We start from the raw sequence: 18,487 nt of genomic DNA, 5'->3' as shown, positions 1-18,487 counted from the left end.
GCTGAAGATTGCTACGAATGTCACAGCCTTATCTTTTGTACTGACATCATGATTACCCCAAACAGTAAGAAAATCAAAGTGATAGAAAAGACAATTAGACTAAACAATAACCTTGAATTTCAGTGAAATCTAATGTTGCAACTACCTCAGCATCAGCCAGTTTGGAGAAGTCTGACTAGCTTCCAATGTAGAATTCAATTCCTTTCAATGCTCCCTCCAGAGTAAGCCCTCTGATCAGGAGTAAGCCCACGTAAGGGAATATCACAGTAAAATAAACCACCTGAATGTAGAGAGAAACAGGTCAGATTTCCCTGCATTACTGATGCAATGTTGACTGTATTGGATCCAGCTGAAAGGTAAACTAATCGAAGTGTCATCAAGCAGTGAATTAGGCAGAAAGTAACTGGAAAATTAATAACTGCATCATGACTATATTCAAAATTAAACTACATATTTGAAGTGAAGCTGAAGAACACAATATCCTTTTAACAATCGTATATTTCAGTCAAGAACGCAAGACATTTAAACAAAACATTTGACCAGAGTGTGATGAATGTATTTTTTTCCTTTCATTTACTCATCAGCTTTCTTTCCCATTCCCATGCTCCAGACAAATCTCATTGCACCATCAGAAAACCCTGACCTTGATCTGTTCAATGACTTCCCCCAGCCTTATCCAGCCTTCCAGAGCGATTGGAAGTTTCCCCAGAATCTACATATCAGAGACGGTATCAAGCTATTCCGCTATCAGCCAGTACCTCCTCAGTAATAACCTGCTCAGTGACACCTAGTTGGCATTCTACCAGGGCCACACAACTCCTGATCTCATTATAGCCTTGGTTCAATCATGGAAAAAAGAGCTGAATTCTAGAGGTGAAGTGAGAGTGACTGAAACCCTGACAATGACAGACACAATTCAAGAGGGTGGAGGAATTGTTGGAGCTCAAACCTGGTTTGGTTCAATTTTCAGAAATGCCAGCTGCAGTTTGAGACCTTCCATGCCTTTTCTTGAGACAAGGCATTTGCAAACTCGCAGTTGCCCCTTCAGTTTCCTGATTGCAGTATTGGCCTGAGCAAGACCTGGGCTGTTGGGTGCCTGAACACTTAGCAACAGCAGGGCAGCAATGGCTGGCATCAGATAGTGCAGACAATCTGCCCTTCTTAAAGATAGTTTGTTCTCTTAAAGGCAATCTGCTCTACTTAAAGATGGTGTATTTCTCTTAAAGACAGTCTTCTCATCTTCAAGACAACCTACCTTCTTGAAGAAAGTCTGATCCTCTTAATGACAGTCTGATCCCCCTAATGGGGTCTACAGTCAGTAGAGGTGAAATGCTGTTGATTACTGGTACTGACACAGGCTGAAAGTAGGAGCTACACCATAGAGCCTCAGCAAATAGAAAGAGTTGCTTGGTTCTCAGGTTCAGCACTGGAGCCAATGTGATGAAGATGCACAGGAGAAGAGAGACCAAGTTTCCATGGGAGGTGGCTAAGGAGGAGCAGGAGTCTCTCAGGGACGACGAATGGATCAGAATGGAACCGATGGCCAGTGAGGTCTCAATAAGGATTCTGTTCCAGCTGGGTACATTGGAATTGAATTGGAGATAGTCATGGTAGGTCCCAGTGAACAAAGAAATTTCCTTTCAGAATTTTCAATTCCTTTGGAAATTCACATGTTCATCTGTGCACCAGGGTGTCCATAGGATCCCAATGGCCATCTTATGGCATACGTCTGCTCTCCAATGATATGGAGACCAGAAATTTGAACTAACATTTCCCTCAGGCCTGAGTTGTTGATGAATTATGGATCTGCCACTTCCCAGAGACACATCCACTGGGAAATAAACCAGTCACTTCATAAAATGATTTATAAATTCTACTTCTTTGTTGCAGATATCTGGACTTTGACACTAGTTTTAGCTCTATTCAAGACCAATCACTTGTCTTTCCTGAAGATTTGATTCCTTTCGATAATGCTGCCCCTGTTATCAGCCAAGTCAGGAGAAGACAGAGAGCTAAATACCAGACTATCTCCCCTGTCTCATCCATTGAACTGGAATGGAGTAAAACCACTTTACTAAAAAGAAAAGACAGCAAAAAAACGTATTATACAAGGACACTGTCCATTACACACAGATATTGTAAGAGTCTGTAGACATGCTGGCCGAGCCGGTGGGTTTGGTTGCAAATGTTTTGTCACCCTGCTAGGCAACATCATCAATGTGCCTCTGGTGAAGCGTCGGTTCTCTGTCCCCTTTGTTATTCATATGCCTCGGTTTGCTGGGATGGTTGGGATTATTTCCAGTTCTGTTTCTCAGTGGTTTGTGCACAGGGTCTAATTCAATATGTTTGTTGATGGAGTTCCAGTTGGAATACCAGACCTCCAGGAATTCCCTGGTGTGTATCTGGTTGGCTTGTACGATTGTGGATGTGTTGTTTCAGTTGAATTCGAGTCCCTCGTTATTTGTGTGTAATGAAACAAGTGAGAATCGGTCGTGTCGCTTGGTAGCTCGTTGGTGTTTATGTATCCGTATTGTCAATTTTCTTCCAGTTTAGCCTATGCAGTGTTTCTCACAGTCCTTGCATGGTATTTTGTACATTAGCCCAGTTTTGCTCATTTTGGGTATGGGATCCTTCACGATCATTCATAGCTGTTGCAGGGTGGTTGTCGGTAGGTGGGCTACACTGATACCTAGGTCTCTAAGTAGTCTTGTGGTCATTTCGGAAATGTCCTTGATGTCCTTGATGGAGATTAGTGAGTCATGTTGTGTCTTCCTGTTGTGGTCTGTCTCGGAAGTAATGGCGTACTGTGCTTTTCGGGTATCCATTCCTTTTGAAGACTCCGTATAGGTGCTCCTGTTCTCCCTTGCGTAGTTCCAGCTTGCTACAATGTGTTGTGGATCATTTAAATAGTGTCCTGATGCAGCTCCATTTGTGGTCGTTAGGGTGGTTGCTGGTGTAATTGAGTATCTGGTCCGTATGTATGATCTTTCTGTATACACTAGTCTGGAGTTCCCCGTAGTTCTTGCGTTCTACCATTATGTCCAGGAAGGGCAGTCAGTTGTTGTTCTCTTCTTCTTTCCTGAATTTTATCCCTGTAAGGATGTTATTTATGTGTCGGTGGATTTCTTCTAGTTTTGTGTGTTTAATAATTACGAAGGTGTCATCTACATATCGGACTCAAAGTTTGGGTTGTTTCGTGAAGAGCGCTGTCCATTCTAACTGTTGCACTACCGTTTCTTCAATCAGTCCTGATAGTGGGGATTCCACCGGCTTGGCGAGCAAATCTACAACCTCATCCACAACTTGAACTACAAATCTTCTTGAAAACTTTAGACAATGTTAGACAGAAAGAGGCAAATTTACATGCATTTAAACCTTATTTAATTCAAACAGGGGTTCAGTTTTACTTCAGAACTGAATTGTTGACAACATTAACATTAAATTTGATATACAGTACTTAATGATTTATTTCAGTTTCTATTTATTTCTTTTTAAATATCAAACTTTTTGGGATATTTTTGCAGGACAGATTAGAAAGTGTACAGTGAAATGGAAAGTCAACACCAAACAAAATGAGTTATTGTCCTTATTCTTCTCATTGCTTAAATCTCCACTGACCTCTCATTGACCTGATGCTGTTTGACAACCATGTGCAAGGACAGTCATTTCCTTCTGTTCGTATTTTCTCCATGTAGCTTCATGTGGAATTCCTTGCTGAAAATGATCCTTCTTCTTGTAACTGTAATACTGCATTCACAAAAGGACAATTCTATGCCCTATGTTGGTCTAAGTTTCGGAAGCAGGACTTTGTCTCCATTGTTGCCTTTGGATTACTCAGCCACAACTTATTTACTTGAGCAGACGCCTCACTATTGTCACCTCTGATTTGTGTCAAGTTCTGTTCTGCCATATCCATGGACAATGCTGTTTGGCAAACTGTGTCAGGAACTCAGCGCAAATGCTTACACTTTTTTACCTGTACACAAATCCGACTGTAAAGCTCTCTCTCCCTTTAAATTGTCTGAAATTAAAAGTGAATTGAGGGAAACTGTCTGGGAGCAAGTATCATGAAGGAGCTGAATTATTGGAAGACTCTGTGACTGACCCAGGTAAGGCAGTCAATGCAGTACTGCCAGGAACCCTTTCAAATTCAATAAGCTTTCCGGAGAATCTCACCAACACTCATGGTTTAAACAAAGTGTGTAATATTCTCAATTCACTTCACCTGACGAAAGATCAGTGCTCTGAAAGCTTGTGATTTCAAATGAATCTGTTGGATTATAACCTGGTGTCCTGTGACTTCTAAAATTAAAATGGCTGGACAGCTTTCTCAAAGCCACAATGAACTCTCCAACACCTTCACTGAGCCTTTGTTCCATGCTGATAACTCTCTGTAATCTCCGATATCTTGGAACTGCTGTACTGTTCATCTTACAGAATGACAGTGGAATGCCTTTTGGTTTAAGAAGAGGAGCAAATTCTTCAGTGTTTAATCTGCTTTTGGGTCTGATTCGGTGAAAGAAATCACTCTATTGCTCTCCCTCATTGCCCGATGGCAAGCTTATCAGGAACATCCTGATTTTTTGAGGAATGAAAAATCTTTTCCGCCAGCTACATATGCAGCAAAAGATTCATGACCAAGACTGCCCTCTCCAAGTAACCCAATAATACCCATTAATGCAGCCACCTTCAAAGGTCAGTTCACCCACATGTACAAACAGCCCTTTCCAAGGTCAAGATGCTTAAAATTATTTCTCAGCAAATAAAAGACAGGCAATTCCTCTCTGAGCTTACTGGAAGCCCGATTGTATTTGGATAGAGATATCACCAATCCTTCCCTTTCGTTACATGTCCAAAAACAGCACGGAGCACAGGGAGAGTCAACATTGAACTGAACCAGTCGGTTCTGGTGTATACATATTTACACAAATGACCAAAAAGTGGTTCTATTACACACTTCGTTTCAACCATGAGTGTTAATGAGATTCCCCAGAGACCTTCTTAGATTTGAAGGGGTTACCGGTAATACTTCATTGACTGCCTTACCTTGCACTATTAAAACTACCTGGGTCAGTCATGGAGTCTCCCAATAATTCAGCTCCATCATTGATACCTGCTACCAGACAGCTTCCCTAAACTTACTTCCCAGTTGTATCAATTAAATAAAATACAATATTCAATTACAAACACAGAAAAAGAAATATCAGTCACAAATCATTTCATCCATTTAATATTTAGGAATTCCTGTGGCAAAACTCTTCCATAATAAGTAAGTAGAAATGTTCAATAAATGATCACTGTATAAATGTTGTGAAAATAAACCTGCAGTGTTAGAAAGCAAGGAACTGTTAAAAAATGAAAGGCCTCAGTTGTAATGTTATTTTGCAACAGGAGTATGATATAAATAATACCTGCATTGAAATCAAATAAATTTTCTCTCATTAAAGAGACCATGCACCAACTAACCATCCCAATAGAAGCTACTGGCACAGCTGTGCAGGTTGTAGGTGCAGCTCTCTGCAGCAATGTACTTACTCCCAGTATTGCTCACTTGGACCCTGGTGAGGAACAGAGATTTCTGATCCATTTGGACAAGTTTCATTGTTTGCTTGCAGCCATGTTGTATTAACGATTTCAAAATATCCATCATCCAGAGTGCGGTTGCAGAGTGGATCTAGAAAATGTGGAATGTGTTTCAGAATTACAGTTCATTGGGAATGATGCTGCCATTTCTAATGATTATAATCAGAGTCACTGTTTCACTCTGGATGACTCTTTAATTCCATGGAGGAGGTTACACATGGGTCAGAGCAAGGCCCGGGAGAGAGCGGTGCCGTCAGTTCTAATCACTGGGCTCTGTGCCTGCAAGTGGACCCAGGTTAAAGCAGCACTGTCCACCTCAGTGTTCCATCAGATCAGATCAAGATCGTTCCCAGAGGGAGAGAGACAGAATCAGTGAGGAGCAGCTCCCTTGTCACAGGCTGTTCCCCTCTCACATTAGCTGTGGAAGGGCTTGAGCCAATCAGTAGCTAATGCGGGAGAGAAACAGCCTTTAATTGGACAAATAGCCAGGAAGGTAAGTGGCTGTGATGAGTGAGTCAAAGGGAATGTTTCAGTGCAGCTCTGGGCCTCACTGGAGGCTCCAATACAACTCCACTTCTCAGACACTGATCTCAACCAATTAAAATCCAGGGGCTACAAAATCAGAAGTTGCTGAAAAAGCTCGGTGGATCTGGCAGCATCTGTGAAGAGAAATCAAATTTAACATTTCGGGTTGAGTGACCCTTCCTCAGGGTTCTGAGGACTTCACCTGACTAAGGAGAAGACTTCCAAAAGTTTGTGATTTCAAATAAACCTCGTTGACTATAACCTAGTGTTGTGTGATTTCTGACCCTTGACATTGATAACGGTGATCTGTTGAAACAACATGTACAGATCACTGGTAACGGGTTTATGAAGCTTTGCTTGTCTCTTCAGAGATTTTGGCACAGCATTACCCTTTCCACTAATTCTTTCTAGGTTTGTGGCTCTATTTCTTTGCCGGAAAATGATGCTTAACACATGGAAGTATGTTCTGGTTGACACAGTGGTTTGAGATTCTGAACAAATGGATTCTGCTCATAAATTGGTTCATCCCTCACTGCCATCATTTAATCCATACATTCCCCACCTTTCTATCAATTTCTAGCAAGTATCTTTAAGTTCAACACACTTCTGTTCACTTTTCCCACATCCCACCTATGTGATTTGAGAGTGGGGTCAGAACATAAATATGTTCATTTGAACAAAAATGTGTTCCTTTGTTTGTGTTGTACTGATACTTACGACTGAACTATATGCATTCAATTTTAACAGTTAAGCTTAGTAGGATGAGACTGTAACAAGTATTTAACTATCAGACTTCATTCACAGCCCAATCTGTGTCATCATGAGACAGACAATAAAAAATAAAACTCAAAATGTTATAGACTATGTGATACATCAAAAGAGACACATGATCTGGTACTTTGTGCATGAGTACCATTTTAGGAGATCAAGTATTACTTTAATTTATTCCCACCTTTTAATTTTTATTCACAAACAAAGTCAGAAATTGCTGGAAAACCTCAGCAGGTCTGGTAGCTTCTGTGGAGAGAAAGCATTGTTAACTTTTTGGGTCCAGTGACCCATCTTCAGAACACAGATTCAATTTTTATTTCTGACTGTTTATCTTATAACCCCAGTGACTCAGTGGCAAAATCCTTGCTGCTGATTTCTATCCAAGTCTTTCTGCTGTTTGATCACAATGAGGATGATCACTGAAACCATTGTCCATTTCTCTCCTTCATTCAGAGACAGAATGAACAATAAACAGTTGGTCTCTATAGTTTCCCCAATCGAAGTGAGCCCTGTACCTTTAGGAGTCCTGCTGCATGTTTCATCTGCTCCCCACCAACTGAAGCAATCTGCCCACGGCAGGGGTGACTGGAAGGAAGCAAACAGGTAGTACAGACTGTAGGCGAGGATGCAGGTCGAGGAACCCGTGGCAGTTGTAATGACAAGGATCATAGTGAGCCCCACACCTTAATATACAACAGGGAAGAGTAGATTAGTTTGGGAACTATTGAGTTGAAATCGTCTCTTGGACATGGATTTGGCTTGTCAGTAAACCAATTGTGTTTTGCTGTAATTAGATTGAAATTGGAAATTTATGGAGACCAGTGAGACAGTCTTGAATGTCCAAAGCTGGAGGTAATGTCGCTGCCTCAACTCACTCCACATCAATGTTTGTGGAAACTGTATACTGTGGACTGCTGAATTTCACCTCAACTATAAGACATCAGTGAATTAAACGTTTAGATTGAGTTGAGTGAGCCAGACTACAAATCTCTTCGTCTTCCCCAGTTATAAGATCAGCCTGTGCAAAAGTACATATTTACAAGATTCACAGAATTTAATCAATATGTTACAATAAGTATAAAGAGAAATACATAATACAAATAATGGATCAGTTAGTTCACTTTGGAAGACCAAGTCCCAGCTTCTGGCTGACTAGCCACATGTCTGTTTTTACATTAACTGCAGTTGTTCCTCTGTTCTCTTCTTACTATGCACCTAGCGACCATGAATTACAGCTTACTATCCCTTCTTAACTATTACCCTTGCATGTGGTCAGTGGCATCGCAAGTTCTGACTGGCTTGCCAATCGATGAAGAGCAGATGATTGATGTCAGATTGGCTAAGTGGCATGTGATTGGTTTCTTAAGGGTGGTGGTTACCTCAGTCATATCACTTCCTGTTTTGTACTGACTGGTTCCCTAAGCTGCCAGACACTTATAGGAGAATTATTGTTCTGACAGCTCTTCCCTGTCAGAGCTGTATGTTAGTGAACTAAGATAATACAGCAGTACTGAAGTACTTTGTGTGTCTGCTTATTAAGAATAGTATGGCTTTATGCGGAGGATGTCTTGTCTCACAAACTTGACTGAGTTTTTGAGGAAGTGATGAAGATGTTTTATGAAGGTAGAACAATGGACGTTGTCTACATGGACTTTAATAAATCATTTGAAAATGTGCCTCATCGTAGCCTGGTCCCACGGTAGTATGGCAACCTAAGTCACATGGAATCCATGGTGTGTTGGTAGGTTGGATACAAAATTGGTTTGGTCACAGAAGACAGATGGTAGTTGTGGAGGTGTGTTTTTCTGACTATAAGTCTGTGGCCAGTGATGTTTCACAAGGATCAGTGCTGGGACCTCTGTTGTTTAATATAGATATATTTTATTTATAAAAACACAAAAATTCGTGGAATCATCGACGGTGAGAAAGTTTACCATAGGATATGGTATAGGTTAATTGGAAAGTTTATCAGAGAAATGATCAATGGTGTTTAATCCAGATAAGTTTGAGGTGATGCATTTTGGGAGGTGAAATGCATACAGTATAAGGCAGGACACTGAGAACTATTGATAAACAGAGTAATCCTGGGGCCCAAGTCCATCGCTCCCCAGAAGTGGCAACACAAGTGGATAAGATGGTAAAGAAGGCTTATGGCATGCTTGCCTTCATTGATCAGGGCATTGTCTGTTTCTCTGTCTCCATCAGAGTTAGTTAGGCCATATTTCAGTACTGTGTGCAATTCTGATCATTACACCATATAAAGGGTGGGGAGCTTTGGTGAGGGTGCAAAAGAGGTTTACCAGGACGTTACCTGAATTGGAGTATATTAGCTACAAGAAGAAGTTAGGAAAACTTGGATTGTTTGCTTGTGAAAACTTAACTTATTTCAACTGTTGCTGAATAAAGACTAACCTTGTAACATGGGCACAGCTTTCCAGATTGCTATAGGACTGAGGCTGGCAAACTGTCCAAAGGAAGATTCCAAGAAAAACAGTGGCATCCCAACAAGTGCCAGCATGAGCATGTAGGGAATAAGGAATACACCTGGAAAATAGAGGAAACAACTTCAGGAATGCATTAGATTGGAAAAGACGAAAGCGAATCTTCAAGGTGAACTTCTGAAACCATTCTGAAATGTGTCTGTCCCTCTGTCTCCTTGGCTATTTAATTTACCATCTGTCTATCTATCGAGAATTATTTATAATTTCATCTCTTTTTCCCTTCACCAGGAATCAATTTTCTCTTATTTCATTGGTCCTAATGACAGTATGATTGGAATCTCTGGGCGTAGTTTAGCAGTCAGCTCCAATTCTGAAAATGCAGTAAATCAATTAAATTACCAAGACAATTGTTACCTTAGAAGATTCACCCTCCTGTCTGATCAACATGCAACGTTTCTCTTTGAGGAATCAAGACATTTTTACACGTTTATGTATAGAATTGTGAAGAGCACCTGATCTCAGGAGATGTGACCCCAAACCTAACCCTAAAGCTGGTCTGAGGAGTTTGATAAATGAGATTTCAGGTATTCTGCAGGAAACATACCTGTTTGTACAATTCATGCATTTATCTCAATAACATCTTAACAGGTATATACATCATCAAATCTACATACCTGACGAGGTTTATTCATATTCATCTTGAAGAACGTTTATTTGATGTTTCTCACTCTAACTCATGACACTAAAATGTACCTTGATACTACAGACATATTCTTTCAAAACAAAACTATAGGCCTCAATTTTGTGTTGGACAGAGAGGAGCTATTCCAGTGTCAATGGGAGTTGACCCTGTGGATATCCCACCATAGCACTCTCCAAAGGGATTCCCTGAGAAATTAAAGCCTTCTCTTGACAACTTCCCAACACCTGTAAACCCCTGAAAATCAGAGAATTTGGAGGTTTCTGACGAAATGAACTAAAATAGTTGCTCATGAAAAATTAGATGATAAAATGTACAACCTGACTGCTGATTAGGGATAAGGAAAGTCACCATAGTCCCAGTGAATAATAAGACTGCTTTTTCAATTCGAGAGAGAGAGGACTGGTGGTGGTTTAACCTAAAGGTCACCATGCCTCAGGTGAAGGCAAAGGCTGAGGAGAGTCCTTCATAGTAACCTCTGACAGTGTGGGAATTGAATCCATGCTGTTGGCATCACTCTCCATTCTAAAATAGCTGTCCAGCTGACTGACCGCCCTAAAATCCTGAAACCAATGTAACTGGACCCTTACTTACTTTACGCAACCCCAACAACCCTTCCACCAGAATATTTACATCCACTCCTCCCAGACCCTGACCTGCCACTCCCCACTTTCCCTTGGGATCTGACACCCCTGCCTCACTCTGCACCCAACCACTACACCGACTGCTGGGCACACTCGGCACTTCCCCTGCACCAGAACTGAGCACAATACCCACTGCAGCTGCCAGATTTGACCACCCGCAACTGCAGCTGCCAGACCTGACTGCCAACAACAATTTTCCCCCACCCAGTGCCACCTTATCCCCAACCGCAACGCCCACCACTGCACCCAATCCCCAACCTCCAATCTGATGCCACCAGACCTGAGCCACCAAAACTCCCCCATTTCCGGACCTGACCCCTAACCTCCTAGTCCTCTCTGTCCTATTGCTAGCATTAAATCCAATTCCCTACTGCTCCTTCCCTCTGCCACTGCCTCTGGGCCTGACCCCTGACACCCCCTGCGCTACCACTGTTTGCCTGACCCCCTCTCCCATGCCAGAGCTGGTCTTGACCCCATCTGCCATGACCTGACACTCATATTCCCTGACTCCACCAGACTGGAGTTCTCCAATCCACCCCAACCTACCCTGAATACTGCATCACTGAGCCGTCTCCCATGTCATTTTCACACTTACACTCTACCCAGTAGACATCCTACCTATCTGGCACCCTTCCCAGTTGGCACTTCACCTACCTAGCACACTAACATCCTACATCCTGACACCTTACTTACTGAGCACAATACCTGCTGCCCACTAGACAGCCTAACCTCTGGCTCACTACCCCACTGGCACCTTCCCATCTGGCACTCTATTTAACTGGCTCCCTGGCACACGGTCCACCTGGCACTCTGCTTCTCTGGCATCCCATCTCCTACCCAGCTGTCACCTTACCCACTACTCAGTTTGTATCCGACTTAATTAAGACACTGGCATACTACCCAGATGACAACAGACGTACCTAGTGCCCCAAACCCATCTGACACCCTCCCCACCCAGCACCAGAACATCACACTTCCTTTATATACTTACTCCCTGACAGCAGCTGTCAAAGAGGCTGCAACAACCTTTACATTTCAAGATATGGCAGCTGAGAGCTGTGAAAGGGGGGCCTGATTTCCCTAACCATGCCCCATACCCTCACCAGCCCCGACAATTCTCTGCACTGAAATAACTGTCAGAAACAACTGTCAGAATGGAAGTACGGTTCCCGATTACTGAGAGAGCCCTAATCAGAATCTCACCTCAAAAATGAGGAGCTCCTTCCTTTTTTTAAATAAAGGAATGGTCAGATTGGAAATTTGTTTGAGATTGTCATTCTTTGGAAAACTGGTCCTCTACAAACAGCTTAAGATTGAATTCACTGTTCTTTATATCAATGTTGTTTAACCCTGTATTATTTACCAACTGCAATAAACCATTTTGATTTTCATTTAATTTAATGTTCTTTATAAACTGTTAATTCTTTCCCTTGGTTTTGTTTTCTCTCTGCTGCATTTTAGATTTGGTTACTGTACCTCCTCCATTTTTGTAAGCCAGGTAAGGGAATCTCCACACATTGCCCAGACCCACAGCACAGCCGATCACTGAGATCAAGTAATCAGTTTTTGAGGACCAGTTACCTCGCTCCATATTCTCATCACCTTCACTCTCAGGATCGCTGGTCGCAACCTGAGGGAAAGAGTGGAAAGGGTTGAGTCAGAGATTAGACCAGAACTCAAGCAAAAAGCACACGTTCCACCCACTACCGAAAAATCAACTTGGGTTTTGTGCACAGCGCCAAAATGATCATCTTATCGCTGGAACTGACATCAAAGAGAACTGTATTGAGAGATTTCACAACCACACCGGTCAGCTTACACTTTTCAATGTCCACGTTGATGGTGGAACAGTTTATGTGGGAACCTGTTGCTGAGTTACTGTGAGACATTTAGCTGTCCATGCAGCCAATCAAATTAATAATTCTCACTGGCAACTAAGCAGGAAATGAGAATCACAAATAATTAAATCATACCATAAAAAATTTACAGTGTTTGGGATACAAGCAGAAATATCCACAGAAAGAGCCATTATTTAATGATGTAACAAGATGAGTTCAAAAATCACGGTAATTAACCATAGACAAATGTAACAATATTTCACAAATTGAATATTTCAGGGCCTGGTCGGTTGTTCAGCATTTACTGCTCAGGCTGTCATGAGCCCAGTTATATTGATAAAGGCTTATCTTTATCTGGGATTTCTGACATTGAGTGTACAAGATGAGACGTTCTTGTCAGAGCAATGAATTTCACTGTTTGCTGCCTATAGACAGCTGGTGTATGTAGGTCAGCATGTACTCAGTCAGTGAATGACTAAATGCAAATTCAGGGTGACCACTTTAATCAGCAGTTGTGTTCAATACTGAAGTTATCATCAGATTCAGCAGTGTACCGGGGTCAATGCTGTTAATTTGCCCTCAAAGCCCCCATTAATTTCAAGATCATCCCTACATTACATCAATCAGCTGTCAATTTTGAAGTACTCTGAAAGCCGCAGAGAATCTTTATGATTCACAACAACCAAAGTCCCCAGAACATTGTCACACTCAGAATTTTACATGAGTTTAATGTCATGCTTTGATAAAATACTCACCGTATTCTCTTGATGGTCATTTTGTGAGAACCTAGAAAATAACAATTGTCCTCGGTCCATTCTTTAACAAGAATGGGTGATTTTTCCACTTGCTCAGGGGTGGGATGTAAAAATTGAGAACAGTATTGTTCAAGTATTTTCCAATGTGTCCTGCTCAGGGAGTCTGGTTTCGAATGATTGAGCTCCACACCAGGTAGAGACTTTACCTATTGTCTGACTGCTTTAACCTCGAACACTCCGTGTTGAATTGCAGTTGGAACACAATGACGTTTTGAGCACATTTGCATTTTGAACTGAAATAGCATCAAGTATAACTGCAGAGGTTAGTAACTTTGAGGCAGAGCAATGTATATCATTTGCTTAAAAATGAAACACAAATTAGAAATCTGCCATTACATCACTTTTCTAACCTTTTTCCACTTCATCTATCATTGGCAGGTAGGGAGTGATTGCAGCAATCTTAGCAGCTGAGGAGGGATGGACAGGAAATTTGTTAAGGAAGTAATTAAGAGAGTGATATCACAATGATAGGCCTATGGTTGCACCAGTCTGATCTCGTGTGATCTTGGAATTAATACATAAGTGAGAGCCTGCCTCAGAATAATCAAGTGCAGGAGGCTTAGTTTTTAACTACATCACTCTACTGTTCGAAGCCAATTTTTAAACTATTTTTATTCTGGAATTCGCACCCAAGTTTATACTTGAACAAATCCAGATCATTGTTTCAGGTAACAAGGTGTAGAGCTGGATGAACACAGCAGGCCAAGCAGCATCAGAGGAGCAGGAAGGCTGATGTTTCGGGCCTTGACCCTTCTTCAGAAAATCATTTTAATTTCATTGTTTCAGGTGCTGTCTCTGACACCTTTACCAGTTTCCAATGCTGCAGTAAAGGTAACATTTTTAATGCCTAAGGAGCAATGGAGCCATAGTTCTATCACAGTTCACCATAGCTTAAAACTTACTTTGCAGATTTACAGCAAACCTGTGTTTCGACCAAAGTTTTCTCATCCTCTCTTCCTGTTCTCAAGACCACAATGCATTTCAGCAGTCAGGGTGCTGATTTCTTCTCTAATGTTCCACTCCACCAGCATCAAACAAACTTAGTGCACAGGACTCCAACACAACCAGTTTACACTCATTAAAATGAAAGGAAAGGACAATTGCACGATTCAAAATGAGTAATACAAGACGAGCAAATAATGCATTGTAATACACTGCTGCTCTGTGGCTGTATGTTTGATTATGTGAGGTTATTCACATAACATATAACATTCACACATGTGTGCGTATGTGTGTGATGTATGTAAGTGTGTTGGTGTGTGTGTATATGTGTGTGCATGTATGAGTAGGTGTACAAGCTTTTGTCTATGCACAAAACTCCCTCTCCAGGCAGCATCTTAACTTACATCCACAGTTGTTTTTGGCTGCATAAACCCCCTTTCAAAAAACAAATTCTGTCATTACAAATGAAAAAAAGTCCACAGTTCATCGAAATTCGTCATGACACTGGTTACACAGGGCTCAAGAGAATGCACTGAGGAGCCAGTTAACATCGCATTGCAGCAGCCAGTGAAATTTAATTTTGATTAAAAATCCTGGATTTGTGAAATGCAGTGTCAGTAATAGTAACTAAAAAACCAATGCTGATTGTTGTAAAAACTCACTTTATGATATCCACTGTTATGGAAGTGCGTAGCACTGCCAAGGTCAGCACTTGTTGCACATCGCTAATTGCCCTCAAACTCAGTGGCGTATTTGGTTACTTCAATGGGCAGTTAATCCAACAACAGTGCAGTGGTTCTGGAGTCATATAGAGACCAGGCCGGGAATAGACAGCACATTTCCTTCCCTAAAGGACATTAGTGATTCAGATGTGTTTTTGCAGCAATCAACTATGATTTTGTGGTTACAATCGTTGAGACTGAATTTTGTCAATTCCAGGTTTTTAAATTGAATTTAAATTCCACCTTCTGCCATGTTGGGGTGTCCCCTGTACATTTGCCTGTGCCTCATTAAAGCTTGGCAGAAATTGTCACTGTTGCTATGTCCATTGATTGAGTCCCATAGCCCTATTGAGTGTAACCATCACAGAGCAGGCCACATCCCTTTCAAACATCTGAACTATGGATAAGAGATCCAGGACAACTGATTTGAAACCATTGTTTAACACACTTGGTCTTTTTCATTCATAAATTCCCTCATGACTTTTCCAATCTTGCAGTCAGAACAGCAGCATACATCCATTACCAAGAGATCGGGTCGCATTTTCTACATTTTCTCAAGGGTCTCCTATTTAATGGCATCTTGAATGATCACCTATCTCAGCCTGGATAAACAATACCGTTGGCTCTTTAGTAAAGAGAGTGATGTGGTTTCTGCACTCTGTTCATCATCCCTTCCCACATGGACTTCATAAGTAGGAACCAAGACTGTATCCGAACAAACATTGATACCCGGTTACCCTTGATGTGCCAGAGGCCAATATTCCAGATATCACCTGGGGCAGCATCTCCAGGACATCTGTAATTGAACTTTTAAACAGGGGACAGTAATTTATAATACAGCATGGAGCTGGAGGAACACAGCAAGCCAGGCAGCATCTGAGGAGCAGGAAAGTTGACGCTTTGGGTTGGGACCTTTCTTCAGAAATAAGGACGGGGAAGGGAACTCAGAAATAAACAGAGAGAGGAGGGATGGGCTGGAGAAGGTAGGTACGATGGTGATAGGTGAGTGCATGTAGGGAGTGGTGGAGATTGGTCAGTAAGGTGGGAGGACCGGATAGGTGGGAGAGGAGATGGATAGGTTGTGTCAGGTTAAGGAGGTGGGGATGGTAGGAAGGGTTGGCCATGGGATGAGGCCAGGGGAGGGGAGATTTTGAAACTCCCCATTTCTGAAGAAGGGTCCCAACCTGAAACGTCAACTCTCCTGCTCCTCTGGTGCTCTCTGGCCTGCTGTGTTCCTCCAGCTCCACATTGTGTTATCTCTGACTCCAGCATCAGCAGTTCTTACTATCTCACAGTAATTTATAATCCCAGATACTTAATAAGTTCATGTGAAATATTTTGGGTGGAGGAGAATCTCTATCATTGACGAGAATAATTATTTTCCACGCTAATTCCGTTTTCCCTTGTCCTTGCCTGTACAATGAAGGGGACAAATGGAATGTCACTTCCAGTCATGTATTCTTGCCTGTGTTATTCACCATTTGAACTCTGGGTTCTGTTAAATTGTGGATTTCAGGAATATGATTTTGATTCTTTTACTGTGGCATGGACTGGGAAGAATCTGTGCTCTTGTATAGGGATAGGACGTATCTCCAGACCTGGGACTGCAAAGATTTGTACGGCTCCCCCTGTACCCTGTGCATCTCCACCTGGATCACACTGGACCTAGGGAGGCGCAGCTTTGGGAATATATTTGCATTGGTTGCAACGCACTCAGTAACACAATGCAGTTACTTTGCATTGACAGGTTTAACAGCACTGATGGTCTTAAAGGAAATTGTACATGAGGTTATTAAGTGAACCTTATTCATCAAGAGCAGAATCCTATTGGTAGTCAATTAAAAATTGGAACGGTTTCTTCTCATATCAAAAACATAAAGGCAGTCAAGAGAATTGGCTACTTCATTTTTAAACTTTTAATTGCACTTTGAATATTTATATTTGTTCCACATAGATTGAGGTTAACTCCTCCAAGTTTTGGAATTCATTCCTCAAAATAAGGTGCTGCAGGTAAGATCAGCAAAAAAAATTCCCCATCCCATTCGGCAATAAATCTTCACACCCAACAGTGAATATCAGCCTGATGGCCATTCAGCTCCATCGATGGGTCTTGTATTGTCAACAGGGTTTAATTTTAGTTTTCAGCTCTTTTCGAGAAAACAGTGCATGAAGAATCCACAATAGTAATTGAAATATCTCCTCATTCAATGTAATGAATGTGGAAGATTGTGTACATTTCACAACTGTAAGATTAGGTCAACATTTAGGTGAACACGTTTTATTGGACATAATTATATAAAAGGACTGAGATGAAATGATGTCACTGGAACCCAGGTCTGTGTTCCATGTAATTTGCTGATACAATGACATAGTTCCTTAGACAACATTCAGTGGCTATTCTTAGACCACAGATATAATTAACCCAGTTTTTTGCTGCTGCAGCTATTCGCTGATGTCACCTCTGCCGATGTGGCAACTGTCAATTTTAATTTCTGTGCTTGCTTTGGAAAATTAAGTACGGGCTCACTCAAGGTCCTCGCTGGGCCCACTCTCCTCCACACTGGGCTCGCTTGAGTTCTTCACGTTGGTCCTGGCTTGAGGTCAGCGCTGGTCAATGTTGGTGGCGAAGAAGGGGTTCTGTGTCAGAGAACATACGTTTCGACCACTTTCTTCTTTATTTTCTATTTTTTCCCCACTTTTTAAAATTTACTTACTTCATCCTGAGCTTGGAAGGCATTGACGGCAGCGAGAGCCCAGCATGTGGACCTAGGGTGTGCACATTGAGTGGTCTCGAGCCAGACTTGGAGAGGAACTTGCAGGTGGTGGTGTTCCGAGTATCTGCTCCCCTTGTCCTTCTAGAGGGAAGCGGTTATGAGTTTGGAAGATGCTGTCTAAGGATCTTTGGTGAATTTCCACAGTGTATCTTATAGATAGTACACTGGTTGCTACTGTGTGCTGGTGGTGAAGGGAATGAAGGGGGTTTCTGTTGTGGTGCCAATTAAGTGGCCTTTGCCCTGGATACTGTCAAACTTCTGGAGTGTTATCAGAGCTGCACCCACTCAGGCAAGTGGGGATTATTACATCACACTCTACACTTGTGGCAAGTTGATGGTGGACAGGCTTTGAGGAGTCAGCAGTTAAGTTACTCACCAAATGAGTACTGAGAAATAAACTGAACATGCACAAAATCTGTCAGCCTAACAATACTATTTCAACTGTGATAACTTTGAATAATGTCAGACTCAATTTCATGTCTTCTTCATGTATGAATAAAATTATGTTTAAAATAAAGAACAAATAAAAATTTAAGGCATTTGAAATAACTCCAAGAAGGCCAGTATCCTGTCACCAACTCATCCTTTATTTGCACATGGAAAATCCTTGACACTGAGCCAGCTCTCAGAGTGAACACAGCTCCTGCCACACCCTTGTTTAATATCTGAAATAATACGGTTGCCTGATTGGGCCAGGTTAACAGCCCAAATCAGGGAACTTGTATTCCATGG

The 18,487-nt window shown here is 41.7% G+C and overlaps 1 protein-coding gene across 1 annotated transcript in view; it reads right to left on the bottom strand.

Annotated features, from left to right (window-relative positions):
- The window catches only part of LOC109919972 (sodium- and chloride-dependent neutral and basic amino acid transporter B(0+)-like), a 225,969-nt gene that overhangs the window by 180,900 nt on the left and 26,582 nt on the right, over positions 1-18,487 (bottom strand). The window contains 5 exon segments of the mRNA XM_048604958.1: positions 1,931-2,074; positions 5,536-5,674; positions 7,395-7,562; positions 9,292-9,423; positions 12,141-12,294. Of these exon segments, the coding sequence (XP_048460915.1) occupies positions 1,931-2,074; positions 5,536-5,674; positions 7,395-7,562; positions 9,292-9,423; positions 12,141-12,294 (737 nt within the window).

The sequence above is a fragment of the Rhincodon typus genome, chromosome 14 (genome assembly GCF_021869965.1).
Source record: "Rhincodon typus isolate 14 chromosome 14, sRhiTyp1.1, whole genome shotgun sequence".
Taxonomy (NCBI): Eukaryota; Metazoa; Chordata; class Chondrichthyes; order Orectolobiformes; family Rhincodontidae; genus Rhincodon; species Rhincodon typus.
This window is presented reverse-complemented; position numbering and strand designations above follow the sequence as displayed.